The sequence below is a fragment of the Nymphaea colorata genome, chromosome 6 (assembly GCF_008831285.2).
Source record: "Nymphaea colorata isolate Beijing-Zhang1983 chromosome 6, ASM883128v2, whole genome shotgun sequence".
Taxonomy (NCBI): Eukaryota; Viridiplantae; Streptophyta; class Magnoliopsida; order Nymphaeales; family Nymphaeaceae; genus Nymphaea; species Nymphaea colorata.
The window spans coordinates 16,342,321-16,361,488 of record NC_045143.1 but is presented as its reverse complement, the minus strand read 5'-3'; the positions used below and the strand labels follow the sequence as shown (position 1 = coordinate 16,361,488).

At 39.6% G+C, this 19,168-nt stretch overlaps 3 protein-coding genes across 4 annotated transcripts; all 3 read left to right on the top strand.

The window, feature by feature from the left end:
• Positions 1-1,985: 1,985 nt before the first annotated feature.
• LOC116256293 (60S ribosomal protein L35a-1) lies at positions 1,986-3,291 on the top strand. The gene is made up of 5 exons (XM_031632619.2): positions 1,986-2,123; positions 2,213-2,248; positions 2,474-2,702; positions 2,888-2,930; positions 3,124-3,291. Exons 1-4 carry the CDS (start codon positions 2,092-2,094, stop codon positions 2,927-2,929), a joined length of 339 nt encoding a protein of 112 aa, XP_031488479.1. The 5' UTR covers positions 1,986-2,091; the 3' UTR covers position 2,930; positions 3,124-3,291.
• Positions 3,292-8,970: 5,679 nt separating this feature from the next.
• Positions 8,971-12,859, top strand: LOC116255422 (reticulon-like protein B12). Its single transcript, XM_031631225.2, has 4 exons — positions 8,971-9,326; positions 9,493-9,673; positions 11,531-11,742; positions 12,328-12,859. Exons 1-4 carry the CDS (start codon positions 9,257-9,259, stop codon positions 12,495-12,497), a joined length of 633 nt encoding a protein of 210 aa, XP_031487085.1. The 5' UTR covers positions 8,971-9,256; the 3' UTR covers positions 12,498-12,859.
• Positions 12,860-13,741: 882 nt separating this feature from the next.
• On the top strand, positions 13,742-18,067 carry LOC116256665 (putative pentatricopeptide repeat-containing protein At3g13770, mitochondrial). Of its 2 annotated transcripts, XM_050078185.1 has the most exons (3): positions 13,742-14,033; positions 14,169-17,549; positions 17,674-18,067. In XM_050078185.1, exon 2 carries the CDS (start codon positions 14,269-14,271, stop codon positions 17,158-17,160), a length of 2,892 nt encoding a protein of 963 aa, XP_049934142.1. In that variant the 5' UTR covers positions 13,742-14,033; positions 14,169-14,268; the 3' UTR covers positions 17,161-17,549; positions 17,674-18,067. The 2 variants fall into 2 exon arrangements, with proteins under 2 accessions (XP_049934142.1, XP_031488929.1); XM_031633069.2 differs by having other exon boundaries at positions 13,742-17,544.
• The last annotated feature ends 1,101 nt before the right edge of the window (positions 18,068-19,168 follow it).

Below are 19,168 nucleotides of genomic sequence, written 5' to 3'. Positions count from 1 at the left end.
TCGTGCTCCTGGGTCTCCTTTTAGTTAAAAGAACTAAATTCAAGATTTGTCGCATCCCTGTTCGCCTTCACAAAATCCGATTAAATGTTCGCCTTCACAAAATCCGATTAAATGTTCGCCTTACTCTCAGGCTTGGGAACATAAACTGACAAAGCACCCTTAAAATTAAGTCTGTTCTTTTTGTATATTTACAATGTCATTACAACATGAACTCATAGCTCATTCCTGAGATTTGTACTGGAAAATTACTCCAAGATTTAATATCAGTTTTGGTAAAAATTTGACAATCCGTTTGAAATGAAAAGCAGCGTTCCCGTCTTTTTATTTTGATTGGTTGTTGACCTAACTTCTGGTTGATGGGCCCCACACCTTGGTTTCCTTCGCGCCTAAGTAGATAGACGCGGCGTGGTTGTTTTTGCAGGCTGAACACAAGTTCGAACCGACGCCGGAATCACACGGTCGGCCGAGCTGCCTTCGCCGCCTGAGTGCACGCAACACACGTATGCTAAAAAAGTTAATTTTTTTTTATTATTGAAAAATGTTTTTTTGAGTTTTGTTTCATTTTTTTTCTTTACAAAAAGTTTTCTTTTTTTTTTTTATTAATTACGAGTGTTTTTGTCATTAACCATACTAACACATGAAATTTTCTTACACCATTACGGCATACATAACCAACTTAGGATGCATTCACCCAAACACAAAGCCTCCTTCCTTATTAAGCATGGTCCTAACAGAGTTGGGCATTTTTTAAATATCAAAAATGGAACTGTTTGTGACACTTTTCTTTTTATAAAACTACTATACATTTTGTAGAGGGAGATGTACTCCGAATACTCTAATTTCTAGTTACAATGTAGGAGAATGGTGCCAATGAGAATTGAACTGGTGACTAAACTTTCACCAACCCACCAATCCACACTACACTTATGCATTACTCTAGCTATATGTAAAGAAATTATTCGGACGGGCCAACAGAAAATAAAAAGCTGTTCAATTATTTATGTATGAACTTCAGATTAGGTCACTTGATATTTGTACAACTTGCACCATGCAATATTCCTCGACTTCTTTTCCTTACTAGAATTCTGCATGCAACTACTATGGCTCCTTTTGTTTGCCAATACGTTCATCCATATCTTCACTGGTTTGTTTGTTTTCATTTTTATTTCCATCATCATTATCCATGGTTACGCAAGATGGCTGCGAATTAACGGGAAAATAAAAAAATATGGTATGAACCCAGACTGAAAGAATAACAATGCATTTCTCATCTCACTTATTCATATATGTATGAGTCCAAACAATTTCCATATTCTGATCATATTAAATTCGACACTTGTGAACTTGATAGGACCCACTTAAACAATCTAACAAGACTAAAGAGATTAGATTAACGGTGACATCCGTCGTGATCATGGTTCACTTAAATAACATGCACAATGTTTGGATTGTGGATCATGTCACTTCTGTTACTTGAGAAAAAAATTAACATCTTTATGTGATTTTCATTTGTCAATGTCATCTTAGCATAATAAAACGCATTTGTATTGTCCTATTCTCAAAAGATGGTCTCAAATTCCATATGTTTCAATTCTCTGCCAGTATTAAATTATTCAAGCTTGCTGTATTGGAAATTTCTGAATCCAAACTGGAGCTCACTCTTCGTGCATTCACAAAATTCTATACACCATACTTGTCCCTATGAATCTTGGACCTGATGGATCGGATCAGGCCTCTTATTTTGAATTCCACCTTTCTCACCGAAGCGGGCCCTCATTGACTTTGATCCGGGTCGAACATAGACACTCCTCCTGTTTATTTGTTGTTCCAGTTCAAGAAAAGAACGTCGTTCGGATCAGATACGATCCTGATACAGATTCTCCAGATCCACTAAACCTACTTTTAAACCGGGTCCCGATAGTGGTTCGTTTTTCAAGGCCCAATAGTGGCATCCTCGCAAACTCTTCCAATTCATCGGGCAAGCAAAAACCGTGTGTAAAAAGGCGGGATTAAGTAGCGCCCGTTCTCTAGGGTTTGAGTTCTTCTTCTCCTCCGCGTCTGTCGTCTGCGGCGTCCATCTCTCCACCGAAGATGGTGAAGGGTCGGCAAGGCGAACGAGTCAGGTGGGACTTTCCTTTTCTAGAGTTTATTCTTGCTGCTAGTTCATTGTGTAGGTCTTGTTCTTGAATCTATGTTCCTCATTGACTTGCAGATTGTACGTGAGGGGGACTGTCCTCGGGTACAAGAGGTATTCTCTTTCATATGGAAAGTGTAAAAATCTTCTTTTTTTTCCAAGTTATCTGACTTCAGCATTGGTTTTTCCCCCCCATTTTTCTTGCTAGCCTTTGGTTGATCTAGTGAGTAATTTGGTTTCGTGGTTTTCATTTGGATTTGGAGATTCCTTTTGGCTTCCTATTTGGTAATTCATGTTGTTGAGAAAATTTTGTTATTGGGTTTTGTTCTGATTGAGTAGATCGAAGTCGAACCAGTACGAGAACACCTCGTTGATCCAAGTTGAAGGAGTGAACACGAAAGAGGATGTCGCCTGGTACTGCGGGAAGAGGCTGGCGTACATCTACAAGGCCAAGGTGAAGAAGAACGGGTCGCACTACCGGTGCATCTGGGGGAAGGTCACCCGACCTCACGGGAACAGCGGCATCGTTCGCGCCAAGTTCAAGACGAACTTGCCCCCTCGATCAATGGTACGTGTTACTCTTCCTTATTATCTTGCACTTAGTTCATTCCTTAGAATTAATGTTGGCGTTTCTTCTTTTTTTTTTTCCCCTGGAATTTCACTTTCCTTCCTTTTTCTCGTTTATCCTGTCGTTCTTTCGACTACATTTGTTTTTAGTTGCTTGGGTTTGATTTTTCTCGGCGTTGTTTGCAGGGAAACAAGGTTAGAGTTTTCATGTACCCAAGCAACATCTAAGGTATGGTGGCGTTCTTTTCTCTTGCTAGCTTGTTTCCTGCATTTATATTTTTTTCCTGTGTCTGTTTGAAAAATTTGCTGGTCTCTAATTCTGTTTATTTTGCCTATTTGATTCTTCTGTACTACAATTGTTTAGTTGTTTCGGATAATGGAGTGCCCTAATGGACCTTGTTATGTATATATCTTTTTTGCAGTTGAGGTTCGTTAGAGTGAAGAGTCATCCTTCGGAGAAGTTTGTTCTGTTTGAACAGAAATTTTTTCCTTGTTATGGGTTTGAAAATCTTATATTAAATTTTGGATACCATGTGCACTATTGCCGTTTCCTTATTTAGTGAAGTAGCGGATGGGCATGAATATGAACATATTTTCTCTTTCTCATTTTTTTTTAAAATTATGTATGTTGTGATATACTAAGTCACATAGTTACCAGTACGAACGCCACACATGGGCACGGGCGCAAACCATACGTGTATCTGTGGCCCTTCAGTTATGAGAGCACATTAAATATTTATAATACTTGAGCAGCACATGATGAATAAGAAACATATAAATAAAAACAGTATAATGACAGTAGAAACCGCTTTTTGAAGTGCACATAACACATGTTGAGTCATACGATTGTTTAAGTTGCTCAGGTTAACTTTGAGAGCCAGCAGGCCAACACGCAAACTACCTAGTGACAACTCGTTTTTTTGGCAAGTGTCAGTGTGATAAGGGTAGCAAAGAAACATAATATTATACGATAGATTATGCATTTGTGCATTACATACAAAGCATTGTACGTTCTCTATACATGCCTAATTCATATTTTGGTGTTTGTGAAGGAAAAAGAATTCAAAATTTTATCTTAAACCCAGTTAAGAAGGACGAGATGTGGATTTTATTGCATCATTTGTATTCAGATCGAGCATGCCACACCCAAAGAGATTAAAACTTTGTGTAGAAATTTGGAGTTGGATTTAAGATTCAAAAAAGTTAAAAATAAACTTAAGAAGTTCCAATATCCGCATGAAGTGTGTATGTATTTGGAAGGCAGAGTTTCTACGTACATGGGAAGACTGTTTTCAAGATTTGTAGATAAGCCCTATGGCACACAGGCTTAGGCATGCATCTCTTTCTTATTTCTATGTAGGAGCAGCCCCTTTCTTCTTCATTTCTTATGGAGAGAAATTTGGTCTGAGCTCTCTCTACTGCTGGCTCTTGCTGTTTGTCAGTTCGCACATTTTTTTGTGTCATTCTCTTCCTTTTCTTATTTCTTTCACGCATGATGGGGGTTGGCGCTGAACTGAGGGTTGAGGACTGAGGAGAGGTCATGGGGGCACATTTAAATTGAGATTTTCTTGCCCATGCATTTCCTCTCATATGTGAGTAAGAAATGGGTTTTATCGTTGATGTATTTTTTTCTTTAGTTTTTCCATCTGTTAAGGTACAACTGCTTAGCAGTAGGCTAATTGATTGATTATTTCCTTCATATGTGCATTTAATTAATTCAGGTGTGGTTCATTTTTTGTTTTTTTTTCTTCTTATTATCAATATCTTGAGTCAATCTTCGAGCAAATCACCTTGTAGGTGTTTGATTTGAGTGTAATTTGCATTTGGTGCCTTGGAAGTTACAATGCCTGCTAACAGCGATGTAGGACAATCACAACAAATACCATATCACCTTTCATCATATGACAATAAGAAGAAAAAATACATAAAAAGCATTAATTGAACTTTTAATTTAATGCACATATAAAGGAAAAATAAATTAATGAACCTATTGTTAAAGAAGTTCTATACTGGCAGACTAGTGCTTTCGATGAAAAAAGTAAAATGAAATAATAAATCCTAAATTACTTAGATGTGAGAATGGAAAATGGGCAAAAAGAGGAAACATTGGACACGTCCATGTATGACATCTCCTCGATGCAACGGTAGCCATGAAAACTGTGGAAGAGTGGAGACTGGCGGCAAAGACTGCAAAAAACGGTCGAAGAGCAAGAACCCAATGGCAGATAGAGCTTAGGTAATAATTTTCCGAGGTGGTAAAGAGAGGAAAGGAAGGGGCTGCTTTTAGGTACAAAGAAAAGAAAATGCATGTCTAGAATTGTGTGCCCTAATCCTATTTATGTGTATTGTTTAGATTTGACATGTCAGATATATTTCTTTATGTGCTCTATGCTCCAATCCTTCCCATACTTTTTGTGGATCTTGAATCTTATCAAGTTTAGTTCTAGCTTTTTAATTCTTAAAACTTCAAATTTCTATACGGATTTGTTTGTGTACCGTGGGTTAAAATTATGCAACAACAACCATATCTCATCGTTAACTGGATTTGCAACTGCCCCAAAAATTATGAATAAATATTGGGTGTACATAAACGCATGCTCTAACGTATGACCCCATCTTTCTACAAGCTGATCTTTACCGAGTTTTCTTTGAATTTAGATTAGTTCATCTTCGTCCAGTTTTGCCTTCTACATTTACAGCCTTGACAATGTTTTGCTTATGTTCAAGCTTTCTTGATAAATTCTGGTGCTAGATTGTGGCTGTTGTATCCAATTATTTCTTTGCCAATTATCTTCTCATTTTTATTGCTTCTAACGTTAAAGTGCAAACTTACTAAAATTTTCCCTACGCGACTGATTTCCCAATTTAGTAAAATGAAATCCGGACACATGAAAGTAGTCCTAAGGCTTGATGATCTTAATGTGGATGATGAGCATCGAAATTCGAAACTCTAACCACTGAAAGTAACTGCTTATGGAAATGCTCTATCTTTTGTATAACTGCCTTACTTGGCTTTGTTTGCCTATCGAATTCCTTGTCTGCGTTTCAGAGGCCCATCTTTATGTACATTAGTTTTGAGAACTGAAGAAGCTGTGGATCTCTTTCAAGCGTTGGAGAAATGCTTTTCCTTTCCTCGTTGCGTGGAACTAACTGATCATGAATAGGCATTGCATCTCAATCTTTTCAGAATTTTCTGGTTGATCCATGTTACTGGTTTAGCCATTCGAGTTTAGCTTTCACTTGCTGGGAAAAAAATATAAGGAAGCTCTGGTTGAATATTGGCCTATCTTCCTCTGCAGCCCTGTGGGTCTAGCTCCAAAAACTTTATTGCCAAAAGATTTGAATGCGAAAAATATGCAAAAACTGAGAAGAGTAACTCTACCTCAGAGCAGGGTATCCCAAGACCTCACCGAAGCCCTATGGCAAGGCTTAAGGAGCAAAGAAGCAAACCTGGTAATCTGGGTGACAACGATCAAGTAAACAATGGGTCTCCCATTCAGTGGTGTTTAAAGGGTCTCTTGCGTGCGTTCGATCTCCATGGCAGAGCGCCAATCACCAAGTGAATGACGAGGCTTCACCACCAGTTCATCACATCATCCAAGAGAATGCACCTTAAGCTTGTTTGGAGTATACCGCTCTTACACCTGAATGAAAAGTCACAGGAGTCCCATCTCTGTTAATCTGTTATAGATAGAGAAAGTCTTTTACCATTTTCCCTCTTAAGGAGAGCAATCTGGATGGTCACACTGGCAAAAGAAGGGATTTGATGGTCCTGATCTTCCCATCATGAGATCTTCCCAAATGGATCAGCGAAGAGCAATGTTTGAAGTCCTTTCAGGTGCATGGAGAATTTTGTTCCTGTGCTTCCAAAGGTGACCCACAACTAATGAACTGCCTTCCACACTGTAGGAATCCATCCCCCTCTGAAACATTTAATCATTAATTCTTTGAATCCGCTCCTCATTGGTATCTTTGCCTGAAACCTCTCCATAAGGAAGGCCCGAACTTTCTTAGATGCGACAACGCAACGGACGAACAAATGGTCAACAGATTCTTCCTTAGATAAGCATGCACAGCATTAATTTGCAAGGGATATGCTGCAGCCTATCGAAGGTGAGTAATCTCCCCCATCCAGATAAGTAGAAAAACCAAATTGAAGAGGCCGAGACTTTACAACCCCAAAATCCTGAGCACCACTAAATCCACCAGCCGGTGAGGCCTGATGAGATAAAAAACTTCGCTGCACTGGAAGCCATAGAGACCCCCTCGGAGTACCAAAATTTTTTGTCTTAAAGTTGGCGTACTACAAACTTCATCCATAAGGTGACGGATCCACCTATTAGAAGCACCACTGGTAACCACTTCGGGATAATTAAAATCCTGAGCAACAAGAAGTGCGATTATTTAACTATCTTCACTTACCGTTGACGGTCATTGGATTTTGTACTCTAGTTGACAATAGTATTAGTTCTGGACGTTGTCACGCAGCAGCAGGTCTCCCTTAGGCTGTGACCAGGTTGGAGTTCTGCATGGATGCTGATTAGGTATCCATCTCTTAGATTTACAGTTTAAGATTGTAGGTCGTTTCCAAACAGAGAAACATAAAAAGAACAAGCACTCGAATCGTTTTGATTTGTACATTTATTGACTGAGTAACCTGTGATTGTAATTCATGATCACCGATTCGTTGGATTATGTTTCTTGCGCTCGAATGCACGAAAAGCAAACACAAGACCCGGCTGCATACGAGCTTGTGAATTTTTTGCGAAATGGAGCGCCAGATTTTATAAGTCGAGCGTGTTTTCTAACATGAACTTAGTGTTAATCTTTCGCTATAATGTCAGAATTTGGCTTTGTTGTCCTGCCACCAAACCTCCAGTTTTTTTTTTTTTTCCCTCCTCTTAATTGATTGAAGTTAGATTTGGATAATTCTTTTAACAACTAAATGACTTCACTAAAGATGTACGCATGGGAGGGTTCACTGGCTTTGGTTTCCTAAAATCTAAACCCCGAGCAAGTGCACGGCAGTAGATACTGACCTTCCTTTTCAACTTATAAGAGGCTGTCTACAAAAAAGGGTAACCTATGGGAGTGGACCTTATAAGACTTTATTAACAACTGAAACGGGCATGGTTTGGAAATTCTTAGAAGAAGACTAAGTCCAAGCCAGTTAAGAACTAATTACGAACTGCATTCAATGGGAAAAACATATAGCAAGTGTGGTCAATGTGCACTTTTTTAAGACCGACCAGATATTGCGATTGTTCTTACACAGATGCAATTATATCCTCACCCGAATCTAAAGTAGATCTTTCTTCAGAAAACCTATGTTTTAACTGCCTGCGGTTGGTCGAATCTATAGGCTTCGACTGCCCAATTTTGTTCGAGTCTGCTCCGTTAACGAGGATGTAATGGCTAGGATTTGGTTCGTTTCCGGGTTTGGCCTATTTGGGTTATAATCTAATTGTATTTGGAGTTGGATTCGAACTCGAATGTGATCTTTTGAGTTGGAGTCTGAGAGTGAAGTAACAACTTCATCACTGACATCTAGTCGAATTCAGATCCTTGTGAGACTTTAAGACTTTAAGAGTCCGTTTGATTGTTTCATATCCAAAATTTTTAGGATTTGAAAACCATAGATTTAAGATCTAAACCTCACCCCTCTAATCTTAAATCTATCTGTTTCTCAATACAAAGAAGTGAAGGGATGTTCAATAACATCAGATTTGTGATCCTTAGGATTTGAAAACCATGGATTTAAGGTCAGACTCTTTTTCTTCTGATTTTAAATCCGACCTTTTATCAATTTAAAGATGTAAAATGTGGATCTTAAGTATGAATCTTAGGTCAGACAAAAGATTCTTAATTTGATGAACTACAGATTTTACCATAGATCTTTGATCATGCCAGAAAAAGCATGCCATATCATATCCATATCAGATTCGTTGTTCAAATATGAGCTCGTATAAAATAATGATCTTAAGTATGAATCTTAAGTCTGATCTAAGATCTCTAACTTGATAATACATAAATTTTGCCACGAATTTTTTTACCACATAAACAAAAGCATACTACATTAGATCCACATGAAATGCATCAATTTTAAATCTGGCGTAGTGATTTATGTTTAAAAGCCTTACGTAGTATACGTACGTTGGGGTTGGGCTGGAATAGGAATCGCGTCGTGTTAGCATTTTTTGTGATCGATGAGGAGGAAGCTGACAATACCTCACCCGAGGGTGCTCGGAAGAAGTTGGCGCTTGCTCTGTAACTGTGAGGTCATGCACCCACGTTCTTCCATTTATGCGAAAAATATTTTGGCTCCCTTGTGTCAGGAAAATGCAGAAAAGGATAAAAGAAGAAATGGAAAAAAGAAGGGCCGGGAAAGTAATCAACGTTTTGGTCGGTCGGTGGGCGTGAAAAGTATTGATGGTCTTTCTCTTTTAGGCTGGATTCTTTATCTGCCAGAGTACGATCTATAGTGGGAATCCCATTTCCGCAACACCAACACAAGTTTTCCCTCTCAAAATTCTGATCGGAACGGTCGTATATTTCATGGCTTCTCCACCTGCTCGATTATTCAACAGACAAAGGAGTCTTCATGAGATTCTTGGTGGTGGAATAGGTGGGTGAAGAATGAGTTTTTTTTTTCCTTGATTTTTCCTCCGGTTGGTAGATCTTAGGACGTGGGATCACTCGTTTTTTTTCTTTATATTTTTTTTGGGAATTAGTTCCTTCATTGAAATTTGGATGGATGGCTCATTTTGCTAGTTTTCTCTATAAATAAGCAGTGGCAGATGTGGTGCTATGGAGGAAGAAGAACGTGGCAGTTGGGATTCTGGCCGTGACTGCGGCTGCGTGGATTGTGTTCGAGAAATCTGGCTATACTTTGTTGTCTCTCGTCGCCAATGTTCTGCTGCTGCTCCTTACCATTCTTTTCCTTTGGGCAAAAGCGGCAGCTATCCTTAACAGGCGAGCCATTTATTTCTTTTGATCTGATTTGCCTCTAGTAGATTCCTTTTGGAGTTTTGATCTTTGAATTATAAGGTATCAGTTTTTGATGGCCTCGCTTTTTATTTCTTTTTACTTGGTAATGCCTAAATGGCTGCTTCAGGGTTTGAATTTGCCTTGCGGTGGTTTATAGATAGATTTTACAGGTGAAGATCGGTGGTTTTTCGATGTGAAGTTCATTTCGATGAATTTGGAGCAGTTGCATGGTTTTCTGAATCGAGGATGTGTCCCGATCACCATGCCTAACCAGGAGAACAGTTTTAAGAATGTCAACGGTGTATAGAAGACGGTTTCAATTTGATTTTTGAGTTTATTTTCCGCTTATGATGAGTCAGCGATTGGCTATAAGTTGCTCAAAAATTCTTTACTGAGTACCAATGTACCATCAAGGTGTTTGGGGTGACGCTCCCCCTTAATAGACGTAGTACCACTGTGGTGGATGATTGTTGTTTATATCCTTTGAAAATTGATTATAGATCCTTCTCCAATGAGTAGATGAGTCTGGTAATTTAAGTCTCTGCTTTTCCATTGATCTCTGGTCCTTGTAAATTGGACCATCAAGTTTTAGGCTTTTAGCTTGAGAATTGTTGGCTTTTTTTATGAACAGAGGCGATGCGAAGTGACATGACATGGATAATATCCAGCATTGCTTCCTGCAATGACGTGCTTATTGTGTCTCATCCTAAATTTACTTCCTTTCTGAGGTTATTGTCTGCCAGTTTACCTGCTCATGTGGAGGACAAGATCGTTACTCAGGAATGTATTTGTCAAAGCATATGCAGAAGGAACAACAGAACGTCTGGGCATTGGACTGTTGGCCGACATTGAATAGCTAATAGCTTGTAGAATTTGAATGAATATGCCTAGAGTTAATTGACCCTTTAAATAAGCTTTCCTTCTTTCACGTGCAAATTTGTGATTATACAAATAGTAGAGATTGATATTTGCTGATTAACAGCGAGCAAAACTGTTATTTTCTCAAAAGGCAACAAGACCTGAGTCACACTGTGATTGATGAAGCAAGATGGCAAGGGAAAGTTGCCTTAGGCTGCTACCCTTGTGGATGACAATGGACTTCCTATAGTTGGTGTTTACTAGGTTAAAAATGTCTTTTTTTTTAGGTCACAATCAATTGATGTCAAGGTATTGGATTGAAATTGCTTTGCATTGTCACACACAATGTGTTGGATCCAAATTGTGTGTATTAGTCATTCACAATAAAAATCCTGCAGGCTTGTTGCATTTGCCTAAGAAAACTAATTTGGTGTACTGCTGCATCAGGAATGGTCTATCGTCTGCTTGTTCTGGTGATCATGTTTTGCTGTCATCTCATCTCCATAGTTTTAGATCCTTCATTGGCATCTTCTTGATGTTATCTTCCATTCTTTTCTCTCTAACTATCATCTGAATTCGTCCTTGTACCATTTTCTTATGATCCGACTTTTCACAGTGACAGGTCATTAGTTAAACATGTCGTTTGGATATTTTTTTTGTTGGGATGTGTATTATATCATTTTCTTAAATTATATATGAGACAACAAGGAAACAGAACCTTCCCGGATTAGGTTAAAAGAAGTGAGAGTGCGGTAGATCCTCTCTTGAACAAGTCATTTTATCCCTGCTTTTGTCTGCCTGAATTATATGTTTGAAGCTCTCATGGAATAGACTTTTTCTTATTGGGGGTTAATATTAATGTGATAACTCCCATCTTGTTCTTCGCTTGTGTGTCTGTTTTTCCCTGTCATGTAACAACAGTATATTCCTTGCCAAGATTTAAAGAGTGACTTGCGACATTCTGTTACTTGTTTACTTATGCAGACCACCTCCACCATTGCCAGACATGCATGTGACAGAAGAAATGGCAGAACAGACAAAAGTCTTTCTGCATTGTCAGATAAATTCTTTCCTCTCCGTTTCTCAGGATATTGCCCTAGGAAGGGACTCTAAGCTCTTTCTCAAGGTTGCTGCATGTTTATGGATTATATCAATAGTTGGCGGATTGACTGACTTCCTGACACTAGGTTATACCAGTAAGTCTTCAAGCTTAGATTTGGAGTTGTTCTTTTCAGCCTTGATTGTAAGAGTGGTTCATGTTTGTTCCTTTCTCTCTCTCTCTCTTTTTCTTCTTTTGGTTCCCAAGGAATTATTTAGCTATTTAAGATCATCAATTTGAGCAGAAAAATATGATATTTGAGTTCTAATTGTGAGTCCATTTATATTTTGCATTTCTAGTTTGTGTAATTGATAAGTTCAGAAACATGAAATTCATGATAATTGCAAGATTTGCATTGAGTTCTAATGATTTTGGTGCAGCTTTCCCTTTTGCCAATGTATTCCTTGAGTCATTAACTTGGTTTTGAAAAGTTTGAGGGTGAGATCTATCATACCTTATAACTGTAGCAAGACAAAGCTAGCCACAGTCCAACACAAGGGGGTGACGGTCCTGTATTTGGATCTCTTTCTCTGTCTCAGAGACACACTCTCACACACACAGACGTATGCATACATACAGGGAAGATATGTATGTCAAAGTATAGCCTCATGTTTTGTGTTTTGTGAGCACAAGTATCTTATATAGAAACCTCTTAAGAGTTATCAAAATGCTTTTGTTGCAGGCCTGGTCATCGTGCTCACAATTCCTGCATTATACGAGAAGTATGAAACTGATATTGATAGATGTGTGGATAAAACTTGTGTTATACTTCAGAAGACGTATGTATGGGTTGACACAGAGTACTTGAGCAAGATCAGGAAATGGATTTTGGAAAAAAGAAAATTGAGCTAGTATACTGTCTCGTCTATCATCAAGTCCTCTGGTTTTTGCTTCGTCACCAATCATGGAGGATGTTGATTTTTAAATCAGAAAATGGTCGAGCTAGCAGACCAAGTGCTCATCAGTATCAGTTGATATGTCAAAGTTTGATCGGTGGCAGTCCATACTCCACAAGGTCTAGAGTTTTTCAATCTCTTGTCCAATTGAAAACGTGGGGGTTTTCAGTTTTTGGTTTCAAGTTTTCCATGTGTGAAATAAATTGTAAATGCAGGTTTTTGTGCGGCTTCAGAGTGATAATCCTTCGAGTTGTTTGATAGAAACCAATATGTTTACCCACTTTGTGGATATGCATGTTCTTGTGTTATGCATAAGGACATCTCGATGATACTGGGAGCCTCTAGTACTTAAATTGGGATGCCCCTCTGCAAGTATGCGTTCAACACGTTAAGTAATTTGTAAATGCCGCTAGTCTTGTGGCTTTGCATGTGATCATAATTCTGCCGACGAAATCAAGCTTGTTTTTGCCTTACAAACTTAATTTTCTTGTCTAGTTCGTGCGTTTCATGCATTGTATATATGTCTACAGTTTGCATCGATCCCCAGAATTAGCTAGCTGAGCTATTCCTCGTACACTACCATTATCAGTAAGCTCTGTTATTAGTTCCCAGTTAGGCCCTATTCTTTGTCACTAAAACTGAACCTGTCGAGCGAACTAGAGCTTCCGCGTCATTCACCGGACTAGGCGTTGGATTTAAGAACCACAATCTATGATGTTAAAATCGATTTTCCAGATTCTCCTTTTCTAAAAAAAGCTTCAAAAATCAAATTGTTTTGAATGAGAAGAACCTAAAATTTGAATTTTGTAATGAAATTTTAAATCTATAAGCATGAGACAAAATTTAGAAATTTCAAAGATAATTTGTTAAATCATTAGGAAAATAAATAAGCACGATATAAGGCCTAATCAATTGGAAAACAGCACGGTATTTACTGCAAAGAAGGTGTTTAAGTATGTAACAGTGACTAAAAAATGATGTTCATTTCTCTAATGGATTTGATTGGAATTGAGTTAAGAACACCGCCTTCAAGTGGAACAACGTATAGTTTAACAGCTGAGGTGCGTTTTGTGTTGTTAAGAAATTAATCTCCAGCTTGCATATACGAGCGGTAATCTCCAGCTTGCATTTGATGATAAAACTCTTCCTTTTAATAATCTGACAGGACCAATTCACTTCTTGGATAGGAGAGAACTCCAACTGAACTCCAATTACCGCTCTTCACAAGAACAATACCAATGAAAAATTCAACATCTGGCTTTTACTGACAGGAAACCTTTCCACTGGACGGCATAGTCGTGGAATACCTGCAACCAGATCTAATTAGAGCTTTCGGTCGTTTCTGACCTATTAGTGGATCGACATAGACTTTCATGTTCTATCGTAAGAGATGATTTTGGCGCCAAAAATCAATTTGCCTGTCCCAACCTTCTAGATCTTTGACGACTTGGGGTCGGAACTGCCCAAGTCTCCCTGTCGCGCGACTCAACAGGTTCATCTTTTTCTGCCGCGAATTCTTCTCAAGCTCCAAATTGCATGGCGTTCTCTCGTCCAATCCATTCTAAAGATTTATCGCCCTTCACTGATGATTCATGTCTTTATTTTCCATGCGTGAACCATCTGGCAGATCTACATATCGAATGTCTCCCAAGCCGATTAGGCAACTCAGAAGTTGTCTCAATTGACACTCTTAGGCTAAACGAAGGCAGAATTTGTCCTCCTCAGAAATGAACGTGCATGGCATTTGGAGGTTGTTGACAAAGTTCCAGACGAGGAATTTCTCTCAGGTACCATGGCAAAACAATCATCTTGCAGAACGCCTGCATTCTCTATGCTTTCGTGGCAAAATAGAAGAAGCCGTTCGCGTTCTTTATCAGCTCGTCAACACGGAAGGTGCTCAGGTGAGCTCGGAGACGTGTCTTCCTTTGGTACGAGCGTGCCTCAAGCTCAAAAACTATGCTGAAGGAATTAAAGCCTATGAGCAAGTAATCATGGGTACTGTCGAAGAAGACATGGTCCTGAAGAACAACGTCATGTTGCTGTATGCAAAATGCGGCGACTTTGAAGGTGCTCGCCGGGTGTTTGATGAAATGCATCTGAGGAACTTGTTTTCTTGGACAGCAATTATAGATGCTTATTTCAATGGCGGTAGGCCTGATGAAGCATATTTATTTTACGTGAGGATGCTTCAGGAAGGAATAAGGGCGGACAATTTTCTTTATCCTTGTGTTCTGAAGGCATGTGCTACTATGAGAGGTTTAGCTCAAGGTCAGAGGATCCATGCAGATATCATCAGAGCTGGGTTTGACTGGGACATTGTTGTGCTTAATTCTCTCATAGATATGTACGTAAAATGTGCAAGAATAGAAGATGCAAGGCAGATTTTTGATGGAATGCCCATTAAAGATGGTTTTACTTGGAGCTCGATGCTCAGTGGGTACGCTCAAGGTGGCTGGTTTGACTGTGCTGTGAATCTTTTCAGAGAAATGTTAAACGTAAAAGTTAAACCCTCCTCTGCTAGCTTAGCTGCGATTTTGCCTGCTTTCTCAGATTCGGGTTACCTGGGACAAGGCAAGCAAGTTCATGGGTTGACAATCGTAAGTGGGTTTGGATCGGATAGGTTTGCGGGAAGTGCACTTGTTGGTATGTATGTGAAATGTAGAAGCTTGGGCAATGCTCGACTTGTTTTTGATAGAATACCAGAGAGGGATATTGTCTGCTGGAATACCATTTTACAAGGTTATTCTCGGAATGATCGTCTTGTGGAAGAGATCGTGGATATTTTACAGCAGGTAAGTGAAGAAGAACTCAGTCAGAGTACCTGTTCTTACATTGTTTCACATGTTCGATCTATTCAAGATGCTGCACAACTGATTTTTAAACTGCAAAATGCTGGCATAAGGTCAAGGTCCATTATACGATCTCTTTTGGATCAAACGATCGAGTACTTGAGAGACAGCCGGATGGTGAAAGAAATCCATGGTTTCTTGCTAAGGAATGAATACACGACTGATAGCTCAGTGTCATCAAACCTTATAGAAATGTATTCAAGGTTCGGGGATGTTCGATTTGCTACACGAATCTTTAATAACATTATTAGAAAAGACTTGGATTCTTGGACTTCCATGATTGCATGTTATGCTAACAATGAACTTGTCTCTGAAGCAGTGCAACTTTTCGATAGAATGCATGAAAGCAGAGTGCTGCCTAATATCGCTATATTGAATGCTATTATCTCTGGCTATATCAGGGCTTCTGATTTCTATAACGCTTTGGGATTTTTAAGTGAAATGAAATACTCAAACGAACGTCCAGACCCAGACACTACAAAGGCTATTCTACCACTTATCGCCAGGTTAACTTCTTTGGAGCTTGGGAGGCAGATACACTGTATGCTGATAAGAAATGGTCTGCAGATGAGTAGATTCCTCAGCTGCTCTTTCATTAAAATGTATGGTAACTGTGGAAATGTTGCTTATTCACTTAAGCTATTTGAATCAATATCCACCAAGGATTCAGCATTATGGAATGCAGTAATTTCATCCCTTGTGAAAAATGGATTCCTTAGTGAAGCAGTAAATACCTTTCATGCTATGCAAGAAACAAGCATAAAACCAAGCATTGTTACATGGAGTACACTCATCTCTGGCTACATACAAAACGGATATTATGATGAAGGCCTGAATTATTTTCGTCATCTTCTTTTGAGTGAATTGAAACCTAATCCCGTTACAGTTGCTAGCATCCTTCCAGCATGTGCTCAGCTGGCAGTTGTATCCCATGGAAAGGCCGTTCACAGTTTTATAGCAAGAACTGGGATTGGAAACTATGATGCGTATGTCACCAATGCCCTTATGGATATGTACGTCAAATGTGGTTGCATGCTCTATGCTGAAAAGGTATTTGAGACGATGGAACAAAGAGATGTGGTTTCGTGGAATATAATGATACAGGGAGCAATAATTCATGGAAAAGGTGAAGCGGCTTTGGCTCTTTTTGACCAAATGGTGGAAGAAGGTGTCAGTCCTGATGGTGTAACTTTTGTGGGCGTCCTTTCAGCATGCAGTCATGGTGGACTTGTAGATAAAGGATGGAATCTGTTCAACAATATGATTCCCAGATATGGAGTTGTTCCCAGTGGAAAACATTATGCTTGTATGGTCGATCTCCTCAGCCGTGCTGGCCAGTTTGATACTGTGTATGATTTCATCATTCATATGCCACTACAACCTACTGCAAGTCTTTGGGGAGCTCTGCTTGCTTCTAGCAAAATTCATGAGAATGTTGAAATGGCAGTGTATGCATCCGAACACCTTCTAGAATTGCAGCCTGAAAATCCAGGGAATTATGTCCTGCTATCAAATACATATGCTTCTGCTGGACGATGGAACGATGTAGATCATGTAAGGAAACTGATGACAGAAAGAGGAATTAGAAAGATGCCCGGGTGCAGTTGGGTTGAGATCAAGAATCAAGTTCATGCATTCTCTGTGGAAAACTTATCTACCCACCCGGAGAGAGAAAAAGTACATGAATGTCTGCAACAGCTACTATTTTGCATGTCCGAAGAAGGATATGAACTTGACATGAGAGCTTTTACAGTTGATCTAGCTGAATAGGACCTGAGAGGCTTAGAAAGAGCATCCTGTTGTTCCTACACGAGATGTTCAACTCAATCAAGGCCAGTCAAGTTCCTCCTTGTCAAGCTGATATAGGATTAATGTGCCTAGGCTGACATCTTTGCTTGTTCGCCAAGAGACCAGGCAAATGTGCTTACTGCTTGTGATTACCTGCAGCAGGCAAAACAAATGGACCCATCATTCACGTGTAGCTGCTGCCTTGGTCTCTTTTCTTTAATTCAGAAGTTGAGATGCATTTCCTGTTTTCTTGGAACACCGGAGCAGGCCCAGTTGTTCTATTGATGATGAGGGGGATATGTTAGTCCTAGGACAACTGCTTGTGTTGGAAAGCTTGGGCCATCAACTTCATCGCAGATTGTTCAAGTCAGGTTTATTTTTCTCTGTTGCTTTTCGTAGTAAATTAGTTGTTTGTTATCGTATTTTCTAGGCAATAAACAGTTATTGTACGTGTTTAACTTACCATATAACCGCTTTTTTCCTTCTGTTGTTCAGGCCAATGGAGGTCACATCAAGAGAGAGAAATGGATAGAGGCTGCTCAACGAGATATGCGAGCATGCTCGGCTGCACAATATGTCAGATACATCTCTATTGAAACAAATTGCTGAACGAGATATGCGGGCATGCACGGCTCTGAAAGTTGGCGGATACGTTTCTGTTGAAACATAAATTATCGAAATCGTCCCTGGAACTTCCCAACATTTATACGTGGCTTTGATATGCAAAAGGCACATTTTTTTTTTTTATTTATAACTGTTAACGCATTTCATGTTTGATGTGATATGGAATGCCCCCTCTTGAGTCATTGATGCTTGCACTTTAAGATCCTTGTAGCTTGTCTCAGCTCAATCGCTTCAAGCTATCCAACACGATTGGCATTTGGCTCTCCTCTGGTGGTAGAATTAGCTTTTACTATTTCTTTTTTACATTCTTTATTAAGAATTTGATTACATGGATGTAATTCAAATTCATTTGTTGATAAGAACAGACTAATAAATCATTCACTTGCCAAACATAAGTAGGCAATTGAAGATTCTCCAAAATCGACATGTCATGGCTGTTTATGTTTTTAAGTTTTAAAAAAATTACATTTTTTTTTATGAAGGCAACTCAAGAATTTACCTTCAACAAACAATCATGCCAAAAGCTTCTTAGAGTGTTGGATCTGGCAATCAGTCTGGAGATAGCTAAGCCAAAGGATAGAGAACCTACAACTATTTCTATCGAGGAACACCTGAAATTTCCTGCCATTCCCCCCATTTGAGCTCTAAATTTGAATCCCGAAACCCTGGACAGAATTGCTCACTCGGTAATTCCTCTCTCTCTCTCTCTCTGGGATCGTAAGCCTACGCCAACTTCGACCACTCCGTCCCGCGCATCTCCCTGCGGGCGGTGCCATCCAGCCACATCACCCTCCTCCGCTCCGAGAACTCTGAACGCTGCCGCTGCCACAGCTACGTTTCTGTGGGCATGAACCTCAAACATGTCCCAAGGTAACTCCGATCTTTTCGACACATTGCAGCACGAAGTGCGGGGTCAACGACGACATTATCACCGTCAATCCTAACGATTGGAGCCACGCTGTCACCTTCATGTTCCAGTGGGCTGTTAACAACACCTCCCCCTTGCTGCCGGCACCCCACCCCACACCCCCAACCCCCCAAGCCACCCCCTTTCCTTTCTCCGTCATCCTTTCTGCTCTTTTATATCCCTTTCTTCTTATAGAGCCTCTTCCTGAAACGACAGTAATTGCCTGCAGAAGAAAAGGACCCGGATAAGATCCTGCTTTTATAATGAAGCTCATGGACATCTGGGGATTCCGAAGAGCAGAGTATCATCGCATGATGAGGATGCCATGACGCCTTCGTTTATATGGTCGGCAATAAAGGCGGGGAGAAATGAAGCGTTTCGATCGTCGTAATACCATTGATGCCTCTCAGCTTTCCGCTTCAGTTGTAATGTTCTTCATGATGCTGTTGTTGACTTCTT